The sequence below is a fragment of the Rhea pennata genome, chromosome 2, assembly GCF_028389875.1.
Source record: "Rhea pennata isolate bPtePen1 chromosome 2, bPtePen1.pri, whole genome shotgun sequence".
Lineage (NCBI taxonomy): Eukaryota > Metazoa > Chordata > Aves > Rheiformes > Rheidae > Rhea > Rhea pennata.
The window spans coordinates 44,607,786-44,629,567 of NC_084664.1; the positions used below are offsets into that span (position 1 = coordinate 44,607,786).

The 21,782-nt window shown below is 41.9% G+C and overlaps 1 protein-coding gene across 7 annotated transcripts in view; it reads left to right on the forward strand.

Moving 5' to 3' along the window:
* Positions 1 to 21,782, forward strand: part of RBMS3 (RNA binding motif single stranded interacting protein 3) — a 700,426-nt gene that overhangs the window by 242,922 nt on the left and 435,722 nt on the right. For 2 of the 7 annotated variants that reach the window (XM_062569356.1, XM_062569357.1), the window contains exon 1: positions 15,771 to 16,452. The exons of the other annotated variants lie outside the window; for them this stretch is intronic. In XM_062569356.1, coding sequence (XP_062425340.1) covers positions 16,378 to 16,452 — 75 coding nt within the window. In that variant the 5' untranslated portion in view covers positions 15,771 to 16,377. Of the gene's footprint in view, positions 1 to 15,770; positions 16,453 to 21,782 lie in introns of those variants that run through there. 7 annotated transcript variants of the gene reach the window in all.

Genomic DNA, 21,782 nt, shown 5'->3' on the forward strand with positions numbered 1-21,782 from the left:
AGAGACTGAGTAACAAAATTGGAAGTATTATGGTGGTCTAACACTAACATAGTTTGCGTAGGGTTATGAAGTTATTGGAGTAGATTTTGTACATACCAGAACAGTGTTTCTACAGGATCCAGGTGCACTTGCTGCCTGCGTGATGTAGACCTGCTGTGTGCAGCAGTTGTTCACCTGGACATCTGAAGCAGAGGCTCTTGAAGCAGTAGAGTGGTAGACTGCCACCACAAATGGTGATATGCCATAGCAGAGCAGGCAGATCTGCATTTGCTGTAGCACCACCATTTCTGTAGAAGATTACTTATGAACTGTATAGCTACAAATATTGAGTGTGTTAAGGCATGAAAGTGCCAGAAGTATGGATGAGCTTGTGATTTGCAGTAGGGTCTATGTAAGTAATTGCAACTCTTGTGCATGCACACAGATTATTACAGGACATTTCAAAGGCTGAATTTTGAACAAAGTGGACACAGAGACAGCACATATTTCAAAGAAAGAAATCATCATCTATATGTGCATTTCTCCTTGCTTCCTACAGCATTACTTCCCATAATTGGGAACAATCCCAGTTTGAGAAATAAAATGGCCAATAGTGCAAATAACGTGGTCTCTTCTTTATCGGGATGGTCTGCATATGCCAAATTTAAATGTGCACACAGATGCACAGAAATTGAGATAGATCCAAATCCATCTCATGCCTTTAGCTTAGCATACACTTCTCTACTTCCCAAGAGAACATGAAATTCCTCACAGAATATGAGGCACTACCTTAAAAATTATTTTGAGTGATTATATTTATAGGCTGTTTATGAGGCTCATTACTATGTACATGAGCACATAAATGAAATTAGCCTCACAAGAGGCATTTATCCAAGGACACACAGGATGTCTGCAGCAGAGCCAGAAACCAGAAAAGATCTTCCAAGTTTAGTCTAATATCTTAACCACAGTGCTATTTTTGCTTTGTTGAGCCCCATTGTACTCCATTACAAAGTGAAGAATTCTGCTCTATCTTTCCAAACAAGATCATGTGTGAATTGTACGTTCTTCCCTAAAATATTAAAACACCTCACCAAGAACACGTACATGTTTTCTTAGTCAAAATCATTACTTTTGCATGCCTGCAGCAAATAGAAAAAGAAAATAAAAGGCATATGTAGATATTAGAGATCCCCTTAAAAAGAATAGCTCATGCTTCTGCTATAGCGAAATTACCCAATAGAGAGAAATCCATTACACAATTTAGTATGGAGAAGATAATCTATTGTAGATGTTAATCCTTTGGAGTCTATTTTAACTATTTTGTAAAATTATTGCTTCATTCTCTGATAATTTTACAATTCTGTATCACTAATTTTATATGTAGAAAGGGATTGATTAAACAGCTTATTGTTAAGGTTTTCCATCTTTTCCCTTTATAGATCTTTATTTTCAGTTGCTGTATGAGTAGATTAAGTTTCCTGAGCAAGAAGACTAATATTAGCATGCAGGGCCAAAACATGAAACAGTATCTGCCCTCCTGAGTTCCCAGTCCTCTTCTGTCAATACATCTGTGAACTTCAGGGGTGAGGAGTGTTGCTCCCCGTGTGGGAGCAGAGAAAGCTCCTGTTGCTACCAATTGCTCTGTTCATTCTGTGCCTGTTTGGGAGGGAGCTGGAGGTTTTAATGTTGTAGAGGAGCTATGGCTGGACCTGAAGCTCCAAGTCTGCATGCAAGTTGGGAACAGGTAGTGTCAGGTTCCTGTGCCAGGACTGCATCAAGGTGACAGCTGGGCTGTTTAGGCATAGAAGGATGCTGGCATGAATATTGCTGCAGCTCCCAAGGTCACAGGTAGTGTTCAGCCCCGTCCCCACACTGCCATGGAGGAGTGGGCACTGCTCCTGCTGAGGTGTTCAAGGAGCTCCTTTCTTGCATCCGCCTCTCTCCTTCTCCCCCATCATCTCTTCAAAGTTACTGCTATGTGTCTTATTCCTCTTGATTATAAGATAAACACTTGGCTGCCAGGTCCTGGAGGTTGATTAATACTAGCCAGATAGCACCTGTTTTTGTTGTTGTTTTCTCCACTTTCCCTTTGTAAAAATCTAAGAAATCAAACAGCCAAAGCTTCACATATATAGGCAATATTGGTGAAGCTGCACAATTAAGAAGCCTAGGTAACAGAGAATTGGTGTTGTGCTGTAGATGCCAGTATTCAGAAAAAGACTTAAGGCCATTCTCAAAATGTGCACCAAAACCAGTGCTAACTTTCTACTTTTTTTTTTTTTTTTTTTTTTTTTTTTTTAATGAGAGTCAGTTGCCTACTTCTTAACTACAGGTGAACGTATTTCTTAGGTGTTAAGAAGATGAATTTACATATGTTGTGCAGCATGCTACCACTGTAGTGAAAAATGCCTACTCCAAAGCCTATGCAAACATTAAGTCTGTCTTCAGAACAGAGTCTGGATGTTGTATGGTTAATATGATGCAGTATTAAAAAGTGATGAGGAAATACTTTGTCTTTAGTGAGGAATGCCCAACCAACTCTAGAGAACAAGGCAGGGGGCCCAAAAGTTAGAATAGAGCATGCAGTTCTGCAGATTTTAGTTTAATGAATTGGCTCAAGAGGATTGTTAAGGTGGAGTAAGCAGTCTTAATTGCAATGTTTCATAGATTTTAGCTGTTTAGCTTGCAACTTGTCTTTTAATATACGTTCTGTTGTGTTGCATGAAGTGCATAAGGTGGAAATTTAGAAGCTCCATCAGGGTAACAGAGATTTTAGTATCTCTGTTATATTCCAGAATTCCTGGGCTTGATAGGACACCTAGCCAAAAGGCATGGGTGTTCCTGCTGATTGGCATGCAACAACCACCAGATTCAGGGAGGAGGCTGGGGCTGGAGCCCATGCAGTGCAGGCGGACAGGAGCCGTATGTGGAGCTGAGCCATAGGTGCGTATTGTGGCTCTGAGAGGAGAAGGAGCAGGTGGCAGAGTGGGCAACTTGCTTGGTCCACTGCTGGAAGCAGTTTTTAATAGCTGGGGCAGGAAAGGACTGTGATGTTTAAGAGAGAGTTCTGCTGAGACAGGTCAAACTGCTTCCAGACAGTCCTGGGGGACTGAAGTGTGCAATGACATACTGTCATCTACCGGCCTACTTAGATCATGGGTTATGTGTGTGTGCGTGTCTGTATATATATAAAGCCGTCCATCATTTCAGCTCAGAGACGGTCCTATTCAAAGCAGCATGTTAGGATTTAGACTCTCTGTTTTCATTGATCTTTATAGGAGTTATACAACTAAGTACCCATAGAGCACCTGTATTTTTTTTCCCTTGCTGGTTAGTGTAGTTACAGGTCTAAATCTTGAATTAGGTGTCAATATGTTTCTTCTTTCATGCAAGGAGGCAATTAAATTATTTGCATAAAATTTCAGATGTAAATACTGTGAGGCTTATATATCTCTTTGTAATCTTGAAGAACAAGTAAATGACTGTTTATGACAGTGAGAGTGTGGGATCTCTGTCCTCTTTCTCTTACAGCTGGGAATTTAATAGAAAAGCCCAGTTCAGAGGGGCATGCAGAGAGGGTCTTTCATTTGCCCTATCGTTCTTCACCACTGTTTCCTCCTACTTGATCTCTCACTTTACACCTAAGGCATGTTTCTCTTGCTGTTTGAAGAGTGCTGAGTGCAGATTGGCTCTTATCTGATATTATTTAGTGTTAACTCCCTTTTTCCGCTCAGACTGCAATGACTGCTTCAGGGTCATGCAGGTGGAAATGAGAATGTGTTGCACAGGTAGTTGAGTCGCTGAGCTGATCCCCAAAAGTGTCTGCTCTTTACTGCAAATAGAGTGTTCTTTTACTGCAAATAGAAATCTCAGCTGCTAGGAGAGCCACCTGCATATAAGCATGCAGGTAGCGTAGTGAAGGTTGCTGCACAGTACACATTAGAATTCCAGTCTGAATGATGCAGATGTTTAGGGACTTGCAGCAACTTTAAGGTGACCCAGAACTGTGAGAGTGACAAGAAGTTGGGACAGTCCTACAGGACATTTGTAAATATGATGCTTCAGGAACAACAGCTAAGAACTTGCTAAGAGTTGACATTTCCAGCTAAAATATGTAACGTGTGAAGAAATGCAAATACAACTCTTATTAATATTGGCTTTTCCTAGCAGTAAACTTGAAATATTATGGTAGTCTGTAAGCGTGTAATGCCTTTTTCCAATTAGCAAAAATGTGTCTAGTGTCATGTCTAAGCAGGGGTCCAGCAGTGAAGGACAACATGTACCACTGAAGTAATGGGCACACTGTCAGATGAAAAGAAATCGAGAAAATGGTTGATGCCATGCTCTTGGCCACAGCCCTAACTGAACCAATAAATATTTAATTGTGTCCTGAAGGCTCATTAACTTGGGTTCTGTTGTTCGACCAAGGAGAGAAACAAATGGCAGAATCAAGGAGTTCTGATAAAATTGCAAAATTGGCAATGAGCGCAGTGGGCTTTAAATCTGACAGACTAACCCCAAGAGCCTGTTGCCCAGTCCCAGCTGTTGAGATGGGAATTACAAATGCGAAGAGAGAAAACAACCAAACGCATCCCTCTATCTCCTGGCTGGTGCTCAGTGAGGTAATTGCTAACCTCTTCTCATGCTTGGTACTAAAAGTTGGCTGAAAGAGGATGAAGGAAACATGAAGACTGCAGCTGATGTCTGGAGATTGGTATATATCATTACACAGGCAAAAACAATGTTAAAAAAGCATTAAGGTTGCAAAGTCAAGTGTTCAAAAAGTATAAAATTACAGAATAATGGTTGTCTATGCAGTTGTAATGGACTTCACTGTGAACACTCATTTATATTTTTATTATTCGTTATAATTATCTCATTTCTCATTAATCTTAAATGTAGGATCACATGGAATTTTTCCCCTTGTTGTTTTAATTTAATTTGTATGAAGAAGGTTTTAGCTTTTTTAAAAAGGAACCAGAAAATGCCATCCCATGGCATATTTGACAAATGGATTGTCAGCAAGGTTGAAATCTTTCTATTTATCACAGAGACAGAGAGAGTCTGGCAGCATTAGATTTTAGTCATCTGTGTGGACTGGTGCTAGAAGGGAATGGAGCACTTTGCAGCTGGTGTAGATGATTTTTGGTGACAACAGAGGAGTGGTCAGTGTCAGCAGTTCTGGGTTCACTGCCAGGATGTTTTCTCAAAAACACACACATCTCTGCTTCTTCCATCCTAACCCATTTCAGCTCCTCTTTTGCCCTATGTCCCCAGACAAATTCTGCTCTTCCTACCTAACTAGTTACCATCGCTGTTGCTCCTTCATTCTTAATTTTATTCCTCTGGATTTCCATTCTTATTCTCACCTCCCATTTTGCACAGGTATTTCCAGCTCTCCATCGGATCTCTCTCTTCTCTGGTCTGTAACAACCACGTACGCTGGGCTCCTTTTCAGAAGCACAAGTCAGTGTGTCTGTATATATTAGACACAGGCCTCTCTTACTCCTCAGTCTCCCTTCGGGCTCTCTGCTTCACAGCTCTTCATTGCAGTGGGTAGTATCCCAACACCACAGTAATATCATAATTGCAAAAATACTACAGTATGCCACAGTACCACCGCAGTTAGGTGCTAGTATCTCCGGTCATATCTGTGATCTCGTGCTGTGCTTCTCAGGTCAGGCCAGCCCTGCTTTCTTTAGCCTCTCTTTGTTTACCCTGCAGCTAAGAGGGAGGTAGGAATTTCTTGATGTGGTCTGTCTGGAGGCTTTTCCTTCCTTCATTTCAGTTTGGGAAAAACTCAGGAGGAGAGTACAGTGTCGCATGTAGAGGTCTATGGGATTGGCGAAGGAAGTGGGTGCAGAAACTCCAAGTAGGTATTTGCTGAGCGTGCAAGGACTCTGGTCTTTCAAAAATTTTTCATGCAGCCAAATATGGAAAACTTTCATAAGGCAAAAGGCACATCCCTAACGGAAAGACTCACCCATTTGGCCAAATTTCAGGTCTCTCTTCCGAAGCTTGTAGTAAGATATCTTGCCTTCCCTTGGGCTCTTTCCAGCCACTATGCGAGGAGAGGAAGCTGGATGAGCTTGGACATTTTTTGTCTCTATTTGGCACCACTTTGTTCTGACACTGAGAAAAATCTTGCATCTTTCTTGAGAAACAAGAAGAGGACCGGCAGCCTGACTGAAATTTCTCAAGACTTCTCAACATGAATTCAAAGTTAGGGTGTGATCTATGGGATGGAAACATTCAGCTGCGATGGTAGAGGTTTGAGAAACTAATAGTTAACTGAAATGGAGATAAAATGGGAAATGTTGAACAACCATAGCAATAGAATGCTACTGGCCCTTCTGATAAAACTTTCAAATAAGATGACTAGCAGAAGAAATTGCTAAAATACAAATCGGAAATGAAATGAAAGAAGGGCTTTTTCTCCTGCAACTTTTTCGCTCTGTGCAGAAATATCTGCTTTTATTTTGTGGGAAGGTGCCATATGGCCAATACCACAAATTACCAGTGAGCAGAACTGGTGTATTTCAGCTGGAAAACTGTATCAAAAGATTAATATTTCACTTCTACTCACTCTTAGTGTTTTCTCATTGTCATTCTCTACCCCACTGTTTGTGAGGTGAAAATCTTCAGCAAAGACTATTTTTTTAGCTGCCTTGAGATCCTGAAAAGACAAGTGTGTTGACTGTAGGGCTCTCCAACTTGCAGGGGTTAGGAGGAGGGAAGATCGTTACCTATATCTTTACATCTAGCAGAAGCTTCTTTAAATCCATTTATTGAAAGCAAGTCATGAAGAGGCAAGATTGATTGGATCTTTGTCTTATCACACCCAATTCTTCTTCTATTTAATGAATGTAGTATCCTCACCTTCTACTAGGTTTTGAACGCCCTAGCTCTGTTCCCACCTCTGCTGAGGCACCTTAGCTGACAAGAAAATTCAATGTTTATGGCATGCAGGCTTTCTTCTCCCACAGAGCAGGAACATATTCCAAGTTGTAAAGAATACCTCAGTAGTATCTTTTTTCCCCCATGGTGGGGAACCAAAGACCCTCTGGTCCTACATTCAAACAACTGTGATTCCAGGTAGAAAGATACCAGTGGAACTGAAGGTGTCTGTGACTGAGGAATGGTGTCAACAAAAGAAAGAGGGAGAAAAGGGAAGGAAAGAAAAAGAAAGCAAGACAGCAGTTAGGTGGGGACAGCAATGAAGAGGAGACAAAATGGATGAAGGATTACAGATGAAAAATGATCTGGGAATAGGATGTTCGGAGAGGTGAATAGGGTAGAACAATAGGGAAGAACGTTTGCTGAATGTGAATAGAAATCATTATAAAATTTCCACCATATTCTAATAAAAATATAGTAGCTTTGAGTCCCTAGGCTTTATTAAAAACTCTGGCTGGAATGTATACAAAAAGGCAGGCAAATTATTCTCAAAACAGATAGCTTTTTCATGAAGGAGAATGAGGATGCTGAGATTTGATGAAATTTTTTGAAGGCAAAGGATATTTGATGAACAAGGCTGAAGAAAAGATGCATCAGGGGAGAGAGGAAAAGAAATTAATAGTGGAGAGAAAAGGGGAAGATTTGAGTTATAATTAGCATTTGTCTGTTTGTAGAACACAATCTATTCAGAAGATGTTTCTGGTACAAGAAAGTGGCAATATGTTTTTGTTACATGTCAGGTATCACTCTTACTTTTGTTCTGGAAAGTTGACAAGTATAGGATTGGGAGGTTAAACATTTATACAGGTTGCTCTGTTTAGAATGGGCTTGGTACTGTTTATGGACAATGAGTTATACTGCAGCTGACAAAATACAGATTTCCTAAACCAAATATATTCAGTTCAATACATTTTCTTTGGTTATGATGGACAGTAATCTGGCGTGACATAAAGTTTGATTTTTCACGGCAGGTTGCATTGGTTCTGTGGTAAATGGAAGCTGTCTATTACAAAAAATGCCATTATTCCTAGAGAAGAGTGAACAGATTTGAAAAATGGAGAATTGGTTCAAGTCTCCAGCTTATCTGTGAGTAGAACTTTTCACCCACCTCACAGTGCAGTACTTCTCCATTTGCTATACATCTTCTCAGCATCTGGGTAACGTAATTTGAGAGCTAGATATTCCCCTTATGTTTGAAAATGTTACACACAATCTTCTGGTTCCATACGTAATGGACATTTATAATTCTTCTTGTAATGTCATGAGAAAGCTTTACACGTTGATAACAATGCACTAGAGGTCTGGTGAGTACTTTTATATGCTTTTTGCTTCACTTCCTGCTTGTGTTCAGGTGAGAAGGAGAGGAATAGCGTTTTGGTGTGTCCAAAGATTAGTTTCATGCACTTCAGTTAAAAACAAGGAACAAACACATTTCACTACAGAACTAAGAAATGGCATTTCTTCAGCCTAATTCCTAAACAAAGTTTTCCTACTGTATGTATAGAAAAACAGAATTTTTGCTTAAAATATCTTTGAAAAAATAATTGAAAAAACAGACTTTTTTAGACTTTTGGGGGGAACAAAAGGGGAAACTTCGCTGCTGGGTCAAGCTAAGATTCATACGAAAATCAAAAATTGAACTGAATTGCAAAAAAGGTCTTATTTGGGGATTTCATCAAGAACAAAAAGTACAGTGACACTAAGGAAAGAATTTTCAGACATTTTTGAATGAAGTTTTGGGCTAAATTGCAAGGGTATTACTGTAATTATACTGCATTTTATAAGGGGGTCTATTAGCAGATGAAAAGGAAATTATTAGCAAAGGCTCTTTCAGGCCTTATTTACAGCCAACGTTAGATGAAGAATTATTTAGTGGGCAAATAAGCCTGTCAGAGAAGAAGAAATGTATCTTGGCATGCTGGGGAGGATAAGTATGGAGAAAGCTGAATGTATTATATTTGATAGTAATGGAATTTAGCCTGAGATGACCCTCTATTCTTGCCTATTGTTAACTTTTTTTTCCCATGCAAAAAATGCCAGAGTCTGTGGGAGATATCTTAGAGTAGCTGTCTGAACGGTATAGGAACAAGCTGTTTACATACATTATTACAGATTTCTGATGCTATGTTTTTTCATAGGACCAAAATTGAGTTTCCCTTGTGGTAATGTAAAAACACAGCGATTGTTTTTGCCACAAAGCCTTTCCAATCTAAGCGGATGAGACAGAGTGAGAAAGGCAGGAGGACTGAGATGTGGTTTGTCCAAGGTCACAGGGTAGGTCAGGCACCGGCAGCGCCAGCAGGAAAACACAACCCTGGTCCCTGGTTTTTCGATGCTTACGCAAACAGGGCGATTCCCCAGCGTAATCGCTCCAGCCTAAGAATGCCCACACGAGGGGTTATGCTGGTGTTACCATGGCCGTAGAGGATGCTGGTATCATTATGCCAGCAAATTTTCCCATGCAGATGAGCCCCCGCGCCAGGGCCTTGGCTACGATTAGTCCCCTGCACAAAGATGTTCTCCTGAGCAGCAGCACGGCTGGAAATTTAGCAAGAGGAAGGAAAGAAAAAATAAAACAACACAGCGCTTGCTTCAATTAGAGGAAAAGATAATTCCTTTCAAGTCGAGAGGCTCGGCTCCTGCTGGCCTTTGTTCTTAAGCGTCCCCTTTCTGTAATTTCATAGAGCAACTTGAATAATGCCAGTCTGTTCTGTGATTACCCTCAGTTGGAGCACAAAATTAATATCTCACTAAGTAATTCAGTACGTGATGGGTGAACATTTAGTTAAACACGCCCTAAAAAGCGAGGATTTTCCGTGTTCGTTGGAACTCTCTCAGTGACAATTAATTGCCTGTGTTCTTATGTGTTTATGAGCCTCAGTAAACAGGCGGCATATTTACGTCTCCCCATTACCTTCAGAAATAAACTTCCCTAAGAAAAAAACCCTCATGTTTCCTGATTACAATCTGGTTTTTAAGCAAACGGAGAAGTGGAGAAGGTGACCAGTAAGCAGGACTTTGGGGGCAGAAAGGTGGAACCGGAGAATTTTCTCCCTCTGAAATTGTACTGCAAATGACACTAGTAGTACTGAGTTAATGTGCTACAATAGCAAAATGGCCTTGGTTAGTTCTGTTACTGTTCGGGGTTTTGTTTGCCCTTTTTGTCCTAAAAAGTAGACACATGAACAGATGCAGTATTTACTGACTTGTGGTTTTGAGCTGCTATAGGAAATAAAACTTTTGGAAAACATCTCTTCTAACCTTATGCAAAATCTTAGTGTGTTCTGAAAGCCCTAAATATTAATGTATGATCCTACTTAAGGACACAGCAGTGATACACTGCTGTACAATATGGCTCTTCAGCTTCCTTACATTGCACTTCTCTGCTGTTAGACCGCTTTCCTTCCTCGTGAATCTCCTCCAGAACTGAAAGGAGCTGTGAGGCGATTTGTCCTGTTACCCTGCTACTTGCATTTGCTTTGGCCTTTAGGATGTGAAGGATCCATCATTCTTCTGTGACAACTTGGACATCACAGCTAATAGGTTGTGTTACTTAATTCTCTCTCACATCACAGAATGAATTAACATTTGGAAAGCATTCCGAGATGCTTCAGGAAGGATTGGAGACTGAAGATTAAGGCGATACTGTTTACTCTCCCTATGTCCATTAGCATCTACAGAAAGAGGATCTTAAAACATAACTTTGGGCTGTCTACACAATTGGCTGCTAGTTTCATTTGTTTATGCAAATAAGAGATTACCTTAGATCCCATTTAGCACTGGGACTTTGTGCAAAAGTAGACCAGTGGAAACATGTGAGCCATGTTAATTTAAGACAGAAGATAATAAGGTAAAAAATAATGAAACTAATGATAATTTGTTATTGTCAACCCTAAACAAACAACAGAAAAGTCAAGTTTAAGATAATCAAGAAATTAGTCTCAAATTATATAGGTTTGACTTCTTTGTAAAAAGAACCATTTTGATCTGTATCCTAATATGCAGGGTCTGATCCCCGAAGCGTCCACGTTGCCACAATGCAGTTGGGGGTACTGCTCTGTCTGTGACGGCTGTGCAAGGGCTAGGTGCGTTGGTGCCCGCGGCTGGTGTTGGGCCATGGCTCTGAGCTGGCTGTCAAACCCTTGCTCTTGTCCCAGTCTCTCACCTCAATCCCTTCTGGAGATTTCCTGTGTCTGGCTGCAGCTCTGCTGAATCCAAGACCCCATGGTGCTACTGAAGAAGAGCTGAGAGCCAACCTGAGCAACTTCTCACCAAGGCAGGAGGAGGGGGTGTGTGTGCTGGGGGGAGGGGAAAGGGTGGGAAGGGAACCACCCTAAGTGGTGTTGGCCTCTTGTGGCTCCTTCATTTCCTCCACCTTACCACAAAAATTGTATCTGACATTCCTTCTGCCCCATCGACAAAATTTGTGGGCACCTGCAGGAAGGAGAGAGAAGATGCGCGACCTGTGCCTAACCTTGCAGAAGGCCATGTCGACTTTTTCTCCCTGAGCTGGAGGGCAAGGAGGCGTGAGCCGTCAGGTGAGAGGGGTTCCCAGGCCATCTCCAGGTCTGACATTTGAGTAGTCCTGTAAACAAATTCCTCCTCCCACAGCCCCAGCAATTGCTGTTTTGGGAAAAGATCATATCTACCCAGATGGGCTCATCTACATGCATCTTGGAGTTCCTTTTCTTGGAGCTAAAGGTAGGGCTGAGACCCAGCATTCTATGCAGGAGGGGAGAAGATCTAAGAATGGAGAAATCCGTTCTCAGATCATGTAGATCCCAGACACTTAATTCTGTCACTGGTATTAAGGTAAAGTTTTGTTTCTCTGTGTCTCTCTCCCTTTTTTTTTTTTTTTTTTTCCCTCCATCCCCCCTCCAAGCTTGTTGTCTATCGCAAGCCTTGTTGATAGGTTGCATCTGGATATATCACTTGTTAGAAATTCAGTTAGCTATCCTTAAGCAAATTAGCTTGATAAATGAACTATTAAATAGCAAAATTCTGTGTTCATCAATATAGTTTTAAGGTCTCTGGACTGAATGAGCTGACAGATCTAGAAATAAAATCAGTATTCTTCTAGTAACCCATTGTAAACAAGCTGTCAAGCATCACTATGGTCTCCTTTGAAAATAGCTTTAATGAGTAAATAGAGAGAATAAAACCAGAGAGACAGTGTCAAAAATGTAATCACAAGATAATTGTTGGGTTTTTTTCTTTAACCTTTTATATTGTTTTAGGTGAAGGCAGCTGTATTTCTCTGTTAAACAAGAGAATTTCCCCTAGTCCAAACTTAGACAATTTTGATGCAATTTTGTCAAAAGTTAATTATTCTAGAATATATATTAGTGCTTTTCAGGAGAAGGAAGCCAGAATATCTTTGAATTACTCCCTGATTCAGATATATATGAATCAAGAAGGTTTTCATGGTGCAGCTAAAAGGCTATAGTGTTGATATATAGGGCTTCTTATTAAAAATAAAAAGTGTATAGAACTGTATTTAAGCAAATGTGAACCCCTGAGTTATGTTCTTCCACTAGTTACCTTCTTTTTTCTTTTCATCTATTTTTTTTGTGAATGAAGAAATCTGTATTTTATGCAATGTACAAATACAGCCAAGCATATGTAATTTCTGCACCTCAGTCTGCTAGGAGAAGCTTTTTCTTTTCTTTTCTTTTTTTTTTTTTTTTTTCCTGTCAGTTAACTCCAGGTTTCTTATCCATGGCTTTCGTTGTTTCTGAGTTAATATCCTTCAGTGTCTTCCTTAGAATGTATTTGGCTGTCTGCTTTACAGTTGATTTGCTTCCATTTATTTTATTTCACTTCTGAATGTCCTGTTGAAGATATTTTTATTGCTGTGTGTGTCTTGTGAATCACCCTGCGTGCTGGGTGACACTGGTTGCAGCAATTTCTTCTCAGGTGCCTGGGCACTCGGCTTGCTTGCTTGATTCCCAGGAGCGGTCCTGGGTTTGAGTTGATAATGAGCATCCAATAGGAAGAAGGAGAGTTGTGAAGTTAGCTCGCTCTGGCTCACCGGGATTGAACAGCTTGTCTTTTCTTTTGAGGAACATTTATACTTAACACTTGGTAGGCAAACTGCTATTTCAGTTTGCAAGTAGATTCAGTTATTCAAATGCACAGGCCAGAAAATGAAGGAGATTCTATTTAAATAGTGTGCTCCCAAGTCACAGATGATCTTTTTGATGTCTGTATTTTGCAAATGGAAATTTTTCATTTTCCAGTGCTAGCATTTGTTCAGAGGCTGTGCGCTACCTAAATCTGCTTTTGCGGCTGCTCATTTGCATTTTGCTATGCTATATTGCCTCCCTTCTTCTCCCCACCCCGGTCCCCACTCTTTTGTATTGAATTCCTAATTTTACTCCCTCCACTTGTGTCTTACATCTCTGAAGGTTCTATCATGCATGATGCTGAGCTATCTCTGCTGTTTGTTCTAAGTGCTCAGCACCTTTCCAGGATTGCAGGTGAAAAGGGAAATCTAAACCATCTGCACATTTAAGACTTATGCAGGCAGAGAGTAGATGCATGGTGGAGCTGAAGCCAGCCCCCTCCCAACTCTCCCTGCTCAGGTACCAGTCTGCCTTTTCCAACTTGTGGAAACTTTTGCAACTACTTGCCAGTGAATGCAATGCTGGGGGGAAACTTTTATGACAGTGGTGTGAAATAGTCAAAATAGTATTTTCTAGTCTTAAAATAATGGCTCTAGCAAACCTCGTGTGTTCAGATAGATCTTTTGTCAGAACACTATTTTTCGTCCTTATTTAGTGTTTCTTTTTTATTTCACCCTGTACTTAGGTTCTTTCTTCCTCCCAGTCTGGTTACATCCACTTCTACAAGCAAACTGCTTAGGAAGAAAAACTCTGTTAATATCCTGGGGGAAAAGTGAGAAGGTGGGGAGAGAAGCCCAACAACTTAATTCTGGCAGTTGAAAGAACAGTCTGAAAGTTGTCAGGCTCAAAGTATAATGTACCGTCAAGAAATCACTATTCACTTTGCAGATATGAACCCTGGAACAGTCTATTTTACCCATGGGGGGGGGGAGGGGGGAGAAAAAAAAAGAAAAAGCCTAAGCAAGAGTATTGCTGGAGTATCATATACTACCATGAGAGGCAGCGTAGTTTGAATTTGGGAAGCAATATAAACTGAGCCTAGGGCTGGGAGCCAGGAATTTCTGACTCCTCCTCCTGTTCCTTCCTTCCTTACTCACTTCTGTTCTGGGCTTCCAAGGGACCAAGGCACCGTAACTGGCTTTGACTTTGGTAGAAACTGAAAATACTCAGTAGCGCTCAGAATTAGGCCCTTCCTCTGATTCTGTTTCCACAGGCTTGGAAGCTGCATTGGTATTAATGCTTCACAGCGCTCCTCGAGGGGGCCAGACCACGCCAGTAACGCTTGCACTGTGGTTTGGGAACAAAGCACCAGTTTTCCAACTGTCTGCCTCCAAAACCAGGGGCCGGATGCTTTTGTAAGCGCAGCACCTAGCCGTTCCTGCTGTACGGCGCAGGCTGGCTCTGAAGGGCCAGTGATTCCTGATGCCTGGTCACGAAACCACAGGGTACCTGCAGGCCGTATTTTGTACGCGTGTATTGCTTCCCGCACTGCCCGCTTCCTTCAGCGGCTTTCTCTTGCTCACGAACTGGCAGGTTAGGGGGCAGTTATAGGAATCCGTAATGAAAAAAAAAGAAAAACTCTACTCACAAGAACAGCGAACTGCCAGAGTAAAGCGTGTTATTTCCATGTTCCTGTCATGTGCAAGCACGTGCCCACAAACCAAAACACAGCTGGCAAGTCTAATTTTAGCTCTACCAGCCTTGAGAAGTGTCCCTTTAAAGAAATTCTTTTTATAATTCTTTTTTCTTTTTTTAAGGCAATTTGGTTGATAATACAGCAGCTGACAATCCTGCCACAATACTACTGATGATTTAAATAAAAACAAAAAGAAACTGCTGGCCCACATTTTCCCCCCAAATTTATAAATAGCCACAGCCACTGTAGAAAGGCCCAGGAATTTGATGACGTGCTAAAGGAATAAGCAATTAAAAGAAAAAGGGAAAAAAAATGCTGGGATGTGTGTACAAGAGGAAACATCTTGCTACCCCGCGCTTTCGCACCGCTGGAGTGTAGTGCGGTTGCAAGACTTTCGGGTGGATATTTGGAGAGGCGGTGCCGAGGCGGGTCCGCGCAGGTGGGGGCTGCCGCGCAGGTGGGTGGCGGGGCCGCGCCGGGGGCAAGCGGAGCCCCGGCCCCAACTTCAGTGCCGCAGGAGTATTTCTGTGCTCAGCTGAAAGCAGCCAGGCTGGGCGAGTTTCCTCTTTACCCTCTTCCTCCATTTTGTTCCAACTTTAAATAAACCAAGTCTTATATAAGCGGTCTAACAAAGTACGCGTTTAATATGTCTGGCCCCGGGTCGCGCCTCTGCCTTTCTGCGAAGTGCCGTGTTGTGGCACCAACTAGTTGTTTTTTGGAGGGGGGTGGAGCGGGGCGACGAGGGGGAGGCGCCCCTCATCCGCTACACGGCGCCGTAACCTCCCCCTGCCCGTTTTCTTTTTTATTTTCCTTAAAAAAAAAAAAAGAGGGGGCAAAAAAAAGGTGTTTGGGTCTTTATTTGTCTGTTTTCTCCCCGCCCGCTGCCCTCGGCGCGGCGATGCCGCGCGTCCGGCGGCGGCGCGGCGCGGCGGGCCGCGGGCGCGGAGGCGGGCGCGGAGGCGGGGGCGGCCCGGCCTCCCGGGGGAGCGGCGCGCCGAGGTCCCTCCCACCGGCGGCGCGGCGCGGAGGGGGTTTGAATGAAAGACAGGACGAGCGCGGAGCACCATGTCACTCCGTGAGGGAGGCAGCGGCAACTAGGCTGGGGAAGGCTCTTCCCTCCCCCCCCCCCTTTTTTCTTTTTTTTTTTTCTTTTCTTTATCCCCCCCCCTTTTTTTTTCTTTCTAAGGGGGGTGGGTGTGGAGCGAGAGGGAGGGCTCGAGAGAGGGGAGAGAAGGGAGAAGGACGCGGCGGGTGAGCGAGCGGCTCTGCAGAGATTTGGAGTTGCACCGTCTTCCTGATTCCTCTCGCAGGACGTTTTCCTCCCGACCCGGGCGGCTGGCACGGCCGCAGGCACGCCGCTGAGGCAGGGGAAGGCTGGCTGCTCGGCGAGGGGCGGCCGAGCGGGCGCCTTTTCGTACCTACGTGCATACACACACACGCGCGCTATATATATTATATATATATGTGTGTGTGTGCGTGCACGCGCACGGGTTTTTTTTATTATTATTATTGTTATTCTTGCTGCGCTGGAACTAGTGAGCGGTAGAAGGCGAGGAAGTCTCGAAAGCCTCATCAGTCACCAGTGCTGTCAGGAATAGTGGTTTGAGAGGAAGAAAGGCCTGGGGCACTACACCCTGTCAACGAGTTCCCCGCACCAGCGAGCAGGATTCCAGCTACATGGGCAAACGCCTGGACCAGCAGCCAATGTACCCCCAGTACACCTACTACTACCCCCACTATCTCCAAACCAAGGTACGGTACGGCACGGGTGCCCCTGTGAGACCGGCGCGCGCCGAGCGGGTGATGGATAGCCCCGCGGCGCGAGTCGCGGGGTCGGCCGGTTCGTTTTTTGCTGTTTCGCCCCTCGCTTCCTTGAATTCAATATCACGTAGGGCTCGTGGTCAGAAGCTGGCGTGAGAGAGGCGGGAAGCATACTGCCTGTGCCTTGTTATTATTATTATTTTAATTCTTTTAAGGGCTACTAGCCTTGGCTAATTCCTTTTATCGTTAGGGGATACTGGTACGGTTAAGGCTGCCGTAACGCAGGCCAGGTAGCGTGCCTCTTTGGGCAGAGGATGAACATTGCTCTGGACAGCATCAGGCACGAAACACTTTCAGTGGCTTGTTCAGTGATCTATACAGTTTGTTCGGGGCTTAAAAGCATTTTGCTATTAGAGAAGATGTCCGTGGAAACTCCAACTTTTAATCAGCTAAGTACAAGATGCTGGGAAGATCTGGAGCGAGCCAACTGTAAATCTTGCAGAGTTTGTTTCAGTGTATTGCACTGCTTTTAGTATTTCATTAAATATTGAGGATGAGACGGCTGTACTCTATTGCATGTAAAAGGTCTAGAAATAGAGGGTAGCTACTTCAGAAAGGCGTATCCAAACATGGATTCTTCTTTCTTTCCCCCCCCCCCCCCATTTCTTTCTTTCTTAGTAATTTTTAAAATGTCAGTAGACTGGAAGGCAGGCCTGCATCTCCTAAAGAGGCTGAGTGAAGTTGATGCTACCTGGTCATGAGTTAGTTAATTAAAGCTGTATTTTTTTTTTCTCATGCCGTTGTATAATAGTCTGCTCTCTGAAAAGATTTCCTTTGTGACCAAAGGAGAGTAACAAAAGAAATCCCTAAAAACGAAACTTTGGAAACCCAGTTAAGACACTGTAACCTCCCCCCCCCCCCCCCAAAACAACAACAACAAAAACCAACGTAGTGTGACCTCAGCAGCCACAGATTAACAGTTTCAGTTGATAAACTAATATTCTTTAAGGCAACACAAAAAAGCCAGGGTCACAGGTACATACACATGCACCCGCCACTGCGTACACATGCCCACGTTATACCTCTCTGGCAAATTGAACACATGGGACATTTGACGTGTGTGTGGTGAAGTGCCATAGGGGAGGCCGACTTGTCCACGCTTTGGGTTCGAAACACGTTGATCTGGTTGCAGCTCTGAAAGGATAACTTACATTTCTTTGCTAATAAAATCACATTCCTACTAATGTTTATAGCCAGACCACTGCATTATATAAATTAACTAATAGCCGAACTGAGAATCAGGCTGGTTTGAGTTGCAGTGACACCAGAGCCACCCGATATGATTATAGCCGTGTAATTCGCAACAGGGTTACCTCTCATTTGTTTGCTGTGTTGGTTCTTTCACTGTATCATGCAGGATATTTGTATAAGACATAGTTTTTTTAAAAAATTTTCTCTTTTGGAGCAATCTTTATCGCTTTTTCTTTTTCTTCCTTCCAAGGTCGATCCAAATTGCGTTTTACCTTTGTGACCATTTAGTGTGTATTGTTGCTGTTGCAGCAGCAGCCCGTCGCTAGCTTGACTGCAATATTGCCTATAGCTTTAACTGTTTGGGGGATTCGGGGACGCAGACTGATGCTATTCCTCAAAACCTGGCAAGCCAAGGACATGAAACAATTGATGGTGTTTTTTTGAAAGAATAGCCTCGAGTATTAGAGGAGAAATATTGGACATTCCATCCCTTGTACTCATGTAGCTTACATTTTGCTAGTCTTCCCCCCCCCTTTACTCTTTTTTTTTAAAAATTGTATTTTATTAAATATGCTTTTTGAGAAAATTAACCAGGAATTTGAGCTTAAAATAGTAACAATAGCTTTTCTGTACAGTGGCTCTTTTAACCTGATGCTTTAAAAAATAAATTAAACCCACTTTTATAACTGATATAAAATTATCAACCTTGTGAAAAGTCGTATGTGTCTGTCTTTGCACACATGTTATATTGCTGTAAGGACAGGTAAATTTCCCAATCAATAATATATTTTATATGGCTTTCTTTTTTCCTCTCTCCACAGTTAAATGTACACATAAAACCTAAATAATAAACACATACATACATGCATATATATATACACGCACATACAATTTTTTCTCTTCCATAGCCCTTAACAATTTAGAGTAGTGCAGACAGGCAGCATCTGGATTTTGTTACCTTAAAGCTAACCATCAGCTTCTGGGACATTTTAAAGCAGTTAGATCCATTGTATGTCTAAAGCTAATATTCGGGTAATCAAATAACATTGTGGTGGAGAGCTGCATCTTTTATCATGCCTATCAGAACAACACATACTAATAAACCGCTGTATGATTCCAACTGTACTGTGAACTTCAACTTATTTTCTTGAAACTGTTTTTTGTACTAAACATTGTGGAATTCGGCTCTACAGAAAGAATGTCTTTTTAGGTTTAGTCATACGCTCTGAAGGGGGTGCATTCATTTGAAAATAAGAATAAATAATTAGGCATTCTTGTGGCATTTGTGTACAGCTTGTGAAACACTGAACGACAGCATGTTAAACGGGCAAAGTTTTGAAATTTGTGTTCTTCAACGCATTTGGGTGAAGTGTTTCCTCAGCTTCACTTCTACTGTGAAGTTGTCTCAACCGTTCTTTAAAAAGTACCATATTGTACATCACATCTTTTTTTGTGGGGGAGGACAAAGCTGCACAGGATTTAAGTGTGCAGTCCGTGTTTGTATCTTCTAATGTAGCTAGCATATTGTTATGCAGAAATGGTGTAGATGAATAGCTATACAAGCAATAGAATTATAAATAGAAAAATGAATTCCATATGTTTGTGTGATTGACTTGAGTTTTTAAAATGTTTCGTGGTCTTTTGTGGAACATGAAGCACACACTCTGATTATTCAATTTACTTGTGCTCCTTAATTATCAGATGCTACCATTGAAGTTAAAACTTTAATTGCAGGCTTTTACAAAACCAGTGTCATCTAAAACTTAAAAAAAAAAAAAAAATCTCAAATTTTAAAAGACAATTACAAGGTACTTAACATGTCCCTTAAGGACAAGCAGTGAGTTAGGGGGAAAACATAGCTTAATATTTCTCCCTTTGGTCTGACACTGTGTGACAACTGCAGTTTGGAAGTAGTGTTTGAACTTCTTTAAGTAGATCCTGAGAGCAGAGTCTAGTTGTTCTAGGAGTGCTATGGATCTGTTTCAAAACAAACATCTTTCTGTTACTGTAGTAAATTAAAGATAATCTCATGTTCTTGCTGCAAATATTTCAAGGAGATAGGTTCAGTTCACATATATCTGATGAGAATCTATAGCAGCTTTTATTTTATTTTTGGCTATTAGGTAAACTTCCTTAGTTGCGTCCTTGCTGATGGCATACGTACTAAAACAACTGTTTTACAAAAGTGCGTTGTAAATCATCACTTACAGAATGATAATGATGCCAAATCTTGCACAGAAGTCTGAATTTATTTCTTTAGTTTTTTGCTTACCAAAGCAAATTCTTTTCTCTTTGCCCTTTTTCACAATGGAAGACAAAACTGAGCACCATTACATTTCATGTAATGATATGAAAAGACAAAAAAAAAAAAATTAACCTAAGCCATTTGAATACATTTGAAGGAGTCCCTTTGATTTGACAGACACCATGTCTTAACCTCTCTCATAAAGTCTACTGAAAAAAAAAAATGACTCATTTGGGTAGAAAGGAGGAGATGTCACAGTTACCTGCCAACAGGAATTATTTGTTTTACAATGGTCTAACCTGTATTTGGGGTAAAAGTATGCCGGTTTAGCAGCTATTTCCATGCAGTTTGCTTTTGTGCGTTCTCTGGGTATTTACTGTTATTCACGGTTTGGGTTTGGTATTTTAACTGTCATGGTGCTGACTCTGATACCCAATTAGAAGGCTGAAACACCCTAAAGCGTGAGTGGCCATTTAGGGTACCAGCAAGGCTTATTCATCTCTGTACGTGAGTACACACTCACACTAGTGAGTATGTGAGTGCGTGCAGAAGGAAGAAGCGTGATTTCCTAATGCCTATATGAGTAAAATCCTGCCCCTACAGATGTGAAGAGTGTGCAAATTGGCCTGCAGGCAAGAATGGCTTCATAAGCATGTCCATGAAGGGATAGATATTTGCTCCAACTTAATTTAAAAAAAGGACTGGGGAATGAAAGCAGGTGCACCCCAGAAGAATTTAAACTTCAAAAAACCACTTCGTGGGTACACATTTGGGTTTTTGTATTTGTATGAAATCCCATTTTTCTTTTCCCTTTTTCTATTTTTCTTTTTTCTTTTTTTTTTCTCTCTCTCCTTTTTCAAGGCACGAAGGAATCGGGGGCCCTCTTTGAGTTGCATGTTGCAAGCAGGCCTCCTTTAGAAAGCGCATTTTCGGCACCTGCCCGAAGCTCTCGCCTCTCTTCGCCCTGTTCCTACCAGCCCCACGCTCTCTTGTCGCTCGCGTTTCCGCGTGCCGCGGTTGCCACGTTGCCCGCGTTGGGCCATCTGGCCGCGCAGAAGGCCTTGAAGCCCGAGCTGCCGTGCCGGCGCTGCCCGCCGGGGCTTCGCTGGCTGGTGGCGTCGCGATGGCGCTTGGTGCCTGGTGTGAAGCAGGGGTCAGGTGTAAGGAGTAATTCATCAACCACACACTGCTTTCAGGCTGCATTTCCAACCATCTGCAGCTTGGATGGCCGCCAGAGCTCAAAAGTCTAGCTGGAGCCCATGTGATAGTGCCAAAGTAAAGGCAAACGCTTGCAAATAGAGAAATGCATTTCTAGGAATGAAGTTGGGTCGCGCTTAGCCCTTGTTTGGTTCGGCACATTGTAGCTTGTTTTAAATGCCTCAGAGAGCTGTCGTAAAGACGTATGAATATGTTTAAATGCAATTTAAAAATATTTAAGCCTGGTTGTATTTTTGACAGTAATATTAATATCTAGCTCTAGTATTTCGCAAGTTGTTTTAAACAATAAGGAAGATAGAAATTACCTTCTCCTGAAAACTGCAGAAATATATGAGCTTGTTTGTTTTCCATTACTGTTTGCCATCTATCCTTACTTGCCCTGATAAAAATACTCTCCTTGCTGTAAGGGACACCATGACATATTAAAACGATGTTGAATCTCTTAGTTGATTTTCCTTTCATGTGTTGTCTCAGTGTAAGTCTGTTTAAATTAAAAAAAAATGTGGTGGGAAAAGAAAATTCAAATTTTTACTCTTCAGAACATTTGTGTATTACTATATGCTATGGAGTTTTCATTTGGAAATGTATGTTTTACTTCCATAAGAAA